We start from the raw sequence: 5912 nt of genomic DNA on the forward strand, positions 1-5912 counted from the left end.
TGTGCTCTGAAGAGCCCCCTATTTGAGGTTTAGTGCTTTGCAGTTGCCATCTTGAAAAATTCTTAGTCATGTTATCTTCTTTTTTTTTGAGACGGAGTCTCGCTCTGTCACCAGGCTGGAGTGCAATGGTGTGATCTTGGCTGACTGCAACCTCTGCCTCCCAGGTTCAAGTGATTCTCCTGCCTCAGTCTCCCAAGTAGCTGGGGCTACAGGTGTGTGCCACCACACCTGGCTAATTTTAGTATTTTTAGTAGAAACGGGGTTTCCCCACATTGGCCAGGCTGGTCTCAAACTTCTGACCTCAAGTGATCCGCCCACCTTGGCCTCCCAAAGTGCAGGATTACAGGTGTGGGCCACTGTGCCTGGCCCTTAGTAATTTGATCTTTGAATCTGTGTGTTGTAAGTGAAGTCTGATGAAACAACAGGGCATGCACTGGAGCTTGCACCCTGGCTCATGGAGGGTCCCACCTCCCGCTGCCTCCCCACTTCCCAGGGACCAACCCAAGCCACTTGCTTCCTACCCCCTGGTGCCTTGGGCCTCACTTGGCCTGTCTCCCCAACTCCTGCCCAGCAACCACTGTCACCCTCCATCTCTGGTGGGAACCTTGGCACAGGAACCAGAAGGTCAGAGTTAGGCACGGGCACCCAGGTTGTAACTCATGGGAAGGCATGGCAGCAACCTACCTCACCCAGACTGGCAATGCCATGAAGTGTTCAGTAGCAACTCTTAAGGTATTTTAACAGATGTACTATACATCTATAGCAACTATAAAGGTATTTTAACAGATGTACTATACATCTATAGCAACTATAAAGGTATTTTAACAGATGTATTAGTTATTAAAATCAAAAATATAAACTAGGCTGGGCGTGGTGGCTCATACCTGTAATCCCAGAACTTTGGGAGGCCAAGGCGGGCGGATCATAAGGTCAAGAGATCGAGACCATCCTGGCCAACATGGTGAAACCTCGTCTCTACTAAAAATACAAAAATTAATTGGGCATGGTGGCGCACGCCTGCAGACCCAGCTACTCGGGAGGCTAAGGCAGGAGAATTGCTTGAACCCAGGAGGTGGAGGTTGCAGTGAGCCGAGATCATGCCACTGCACTCCAGCATGAGCAACAGAGAGAGACTCTGTCTCAAAAATATATATATATATACTAAATGATTGATAATAGAAAAATTTTTCTATTGAAAATAGAAAAATGACCTAGAAAAAGTAGTTTTTTCTTCATCTCCTACTATATCTCCTCACCTAATATTCACCATCTCAGCTCTTATCCATTGAGAAGTCCTGGAAAAAAATCATGAGCACAGAAGAAATGAGCTCCCCTGGGGCCACATTCTGGTTTCTAGATATATTTCCCACTGAAGGGAACAAACGGTCCTGGGAGAAAGGGCTGATTCCAGGTCTAGGAGAGGAGATATACCTCTTGGCATACTACAAATCAAGGAAGTGCTCAAAGACCACTGCCGTTGTGTCAAGAGACTCAGAAATCCAGGACCTAGAACAATGCCTGGTAATTAAAATGCCTAGACACCGAAATTGAAAATAAGCCCATGTGGATGTGTGCAGGAGGGAATAGGGAACAGTGTTTGCTACCTGCTCATTCTCTGTATTCAAAACCTTATGGCAAGGATGGTCTTACTCATCTTCTAGCTGAATACCCGATGCATAGCTCCAACGAAATGGCTATTGCTTGGGTGGGTGGATAGATGATTAGACGATGAATAGAGTGAAAAAGTAAGAGAAATTATAAAAATTGTTTAACTACTAAATAAAATATTGTGGGGAGTTCCAACGCCAGGAGCTTTCTTCTCAAGTTATTCTATTCAAATATATACAAAACTTTCTATCATAAACTACTTTCAACAGTAACAAAAGTCTGCAAGGTGGGAAAATCAAGGAAAAATAAACAAGAGAAAGAAAGAAGGCTGCGAATTTATTCACGCCATACTCAGAAGTGCTGAAGAAATGTTTTATTTCTCTGTAAGTGATCTGATCTTTTCTTTTTTTTTTTTTTTTTTTTGAGACGGAGTCTTGCTCTATTGCCCAGGCTGGAGTGCAGTGGCACGATCTCTGCTCACTGCAAGCTCCGCCTCCTGGGTTCATGCCATTCTTCTGCCTCGGCCTCCTGAGTAGCTGGGACTACAGGCACCGGCCACTACGCCCGGCTAATTTTTTGTATTTTTAGTAGAGATGGGGTTTTGCCATGTTAGCCAGGATGGTCTCAATCTCCTGACCTCGGGATCTGCCGGCCTCGGCCTCCCAAAGTGCTGGGATTACAGGCGTGAGCCACTGTGCCTGGCCAAGTGATCTGATCTTACCAGGTCCCACCCACTAGGTAACAGGGAAAAAATGTATTTCAGTCTATCCCACTGCAATTAGTCAAAGACAAGAATGTAACCAATCCATTTAAGTAAGGCTACCCCATAAGCAAAATGTCTCAGCCTGATTCCTCTCTCCACTTCCAGCTTATCTCTAAGGTAGCATCTGGGTCTACAGAGAAGGGGCCGATGTCACTTTGAGATATTGTGGGTTTAGAAGTCTCCCTTGGCCTCATGTTGGCCCTTTGGTATGTGCAGGCTGGTGATCACTGAGGGGCAGTTGGACCTGGCCCTGGTGTTCTGGGGTCCACAGCTAATCTCTGCAGTTGGTCTAACCAGCTTTGTTCCTCTCGGTCAGAGCCAAAGGGCCACTCTCCAGCTGGCTCAGCCTCACCTTGGCTTTCACTGACCCCATGAGCTCCACTGAATCACTGCCACATTGTCCATCTGGCCCCTGACCAGGAGGTCGAGCAATAGGGTCACCTCACCCTCTCCCAGCAGGTCCATGGCTCTTCATTCTGCATTCCTGGGAGCTAAAAGAGGCTTGGGAGCAAACACCAGCTCTTCTCCCTGGCCACCCTAATGTTAAACCAATCACCTTGATAGGGAAGCCAAATATTCACTCTTTCCTGCTCTGGCAAGATAAGGCTTCTGTCTTATAGGAGGAAAGCTGCGCAGGAATATTAAGAGGGAAATCAAGGCTGGGCGCAGTGGCTCACGACTGTAATCCCAGCACTTTGGGAGGCCAAGGTGGGCGGATCACCTGAGGTCAGGAGTTTGAGACCTGCCTGACCAACATGGAGAAACCCTGTCTGTACTAAAAATATAAAATTAGCCGGGCGTGGTGGCGCATGCCTGTAATCCCCGCTACTCGGGAGGCTGAGGCAGAAGAATCGCTTGAACCCAGGAGGCAGAGGTTGAGGTGAGCTGAGATTGTGCCATTGCACTCCAGCCTGGGCAACAAGAGTGAAACTCCATCTCAAAAAAAAAAAAAGAGGGAAATCAAATACATAATTTATTGTGTGCACAAATATTGTCATCGTTACTCAAGCAAGCAAAAAGTAATTTAAGGACATTGACAGTAAAAAGCAATAAGAGCCTAAGGAATATCTCTTAACCAAATCTTCCAGAAGAAATGCAAGAATTTAAAGAACAAATCTCCAGTTCTTTTTTTGAAACTTCAATAAAGTCTAACATATACACAGAAAGGTGCATGAATCCTGAAGTGTATAGCTCAGTGAATTTGCAAAAGTGGATAGCTCTTGAAAGCACACAAAGAGATGTTGGACATAAGGAGCTGCCTCAGTAGCGATATTCAGACCCCGAAATAGAACAGTAACAGCACCCAGAAGCCCACCTCTTGTCGTTTCCATACCTTGCCTTCTGACACCATAGATTAGGTTCTTGTTTTTGCACTTTATATATATAGTACACACTCTTTGGGATCTGGCTCCTGTTATCCAATATTATGTTTGTGATATTCATCTATGATGTTGCATTTCATGGCTCATTTTCATGGCTGTTTAGTATTCCTCTGTGTGAATATACCACAATTTCTATTTTCTACTGAAGATGAACACTTCAATAGTTTTTAGTTTTTATTACAAATGATACTCTTGTGAACATATTTGGACATGTCTTTTGGTGAACACAGGTGCATATTTCTGTTAGGAATATCCCTCGGTCACAGATTATATTTATGTTCATCTATAGGTGATAATGCCAAACAATTTTCCAAAATGGTTGCACAAATTTATACTCCCACCAGGAGAGTATGAGTGTTCTGATTGTTCTATGTCTTTGACAACACTCGTTATTGTCAGCCATTTAATTTTTAGCTATTGTGGTTCTGGTGTAGTGGTATCTCACTGTGGCTTTAATTTGCATTTCCTTGATGACTCATTATGTTGAAGATCTTTTTGTGTACTTGTTGGCTATTTGAATACCTCTTTAATGAAGTGCTTGTCTTTTGCCCATTTTCTGCTTGATTGGCTTCCTTTCTTTTAACAATTTACACATTCTGGTTGCCAGACTTTTATCAATAAAGGTCTTTTCCAAGACTATGGTATGCCTTTTCCTTCTCTTGATTGACATCTTTGATAAACAGAGGTTCTTCATTTTAATATAGCCTAATTTATAATTTTTTTCTTTTACAGTTAAAGCTTTTTATTTCCTTTTTAAGAAATTTTTGCGGGCTGCAGGGATGGCGGGGAGGGGTAAGCTCATCGCAGTGATCGGAGACGAGGACACGGTGACTGGTTTCCTGCTGGGCGGCATAGGGGAGCTTAACAAGAACCGCCATCCCAATTTCCTGGTGGTGGAGAAGGATACAACCATCAATGAGATCGAAGACACTTTCCGGCAATTTCTAAACCGGGATGACATTGGCATCATCCTCATCAACCAGTACATTGCAGAGATGGTGCGGCATGCCCTGGACGCCCACCAGCAGTCCATCCCCGCTGTCCTGGAGATCCCCTCCAAGGAGCACCCATATGACGCCGCCAAGGACTCCATCCTGCGCAGGGCCAGGGGCATGTTCACTGCCGAAGACCTGCGCTAGGGGACTCCTCATAGCCCTCAGCCCTTCCCTCCTTTCCAGGCCTCTCCCCAGGCTTGCCATCAGCCTTGTTTACTTTTTGAGCCTCTGATTTCCAATTCCCTGCTCCTTCCCACTCCATTAAGAGGCTAGGTGAGGCACTTCTAGGTTGCTGGGGCTCTGCTGTTAAAACCAAAGCTGGTTAAGGAACAGGAAGCCTGACCATCTCCCTCCACTACCTCTTCCCTGTGCTGTCACAGTGTCATTGTTGATGTTAAATTAAAGTCATATTCTTGCTTCTCTCCAAAAAAAAAAAAAAAAAAAAAAAAAGAAATTTTTGCCTACTCCAATGTGTCCTATGATTTTACCTATAAGATTTTTTTATGCCTTTCACATTTGGATTTCTTGTGTGAGGTTCATCATTTATAAAAGAGATAAAGGGAGCATACACCCAAGAGCAATAAGGGCAAGATTTAAAAAAATTTATTATAAAAAAATCTATGATAGACTCTTTAAAGTCATCATTAGAAGTGGAAATCAAAATTGACATGGTAGAAAATCAATCAGCAAAACAAGTCTAATTTGAGAAACATTCAGAAAATGAAAGAAATCTACAAAGAAAAACATACAGTAAAACAAGAAAAATAAAAAAATACTATAGTGTGCAGAATAGCTTATGTGTAGTGTATTTTATGAATTATAAATATATATTTCTTTACATTTTAACATCTCTGAAATTTGAATGAATCTTTTTTTTTTTTTTTTTTTTTTTTTTGAGACAGGATTTTGCTCTGTCTCTCAGACTGGAGTGCAGTGGCATGATCTCAGCTTATTACAACCTCCACCTCCCAGGCTCAAGCAATCTTTTCACCTCAGCCTCCTGGGCTGGGCACGGTGGCTCATGCCTGGAATCCCAGTGCTTTGGGAGGCTGAGGTGGGCGGATCACTTGAGGCCAGGCGTTCAAGACCAGCCTGAGCAACATGGTGAAATCCTGTCTCTACTAAAAATACAAAATTAGCCGGTGTGGTGGTGTGCACCTGTAA

At 43.8% G+C, this 5912-nt stretch overlaps 1 protein-coding gene across 1 annotated transcript; it reads left to right on the forward strand.

The window, feature by feature from the left end:
* Nucleotides 1–4493: 4493 nt before the first annotated feature.
* On the forward strand, nucleotides 4494–5202 carry LOC100990258 (V-type proton ATPase subunit F). The gene has a single exon (XM_008968230.4). It carries the CDS (start codon nucleotides 4533–4535, stop codon nucleotides 4890–4892), a length of 360 nt encoding a protein of 119 aa, XP_008966478.1. The 5' UTR covers nucleotides 4494–4532; the 3' UTR covers nucleotides 4893–5202.
* Nucleotides 5203–5912: the final 710 nt, after the last annotated feature.

This window comes from Pan paniscus, chromosome 16, assembly GCF_029289425.2.
Source record: "Pan paniscus chromosome 16, NHGRI_mPanPan1-v2.0_pri, whole genome shotgun sequence".
Taxonomy (NCBI): Eukaryota; Metazoa; Chordata; class Mammalia; order Primates; family Hominidae; genus Pan; species Pan paniscus.

What these genes read in the sequence shown, in the direction of transcription:
- LOC100990258 (XM_008968230.4), top strand. Translation starts at nt 4,533, where the DNA reads ATGGCGGGGAGGGGTAAGCTCATCGCAGTGATCGGAGACGAGGACACG.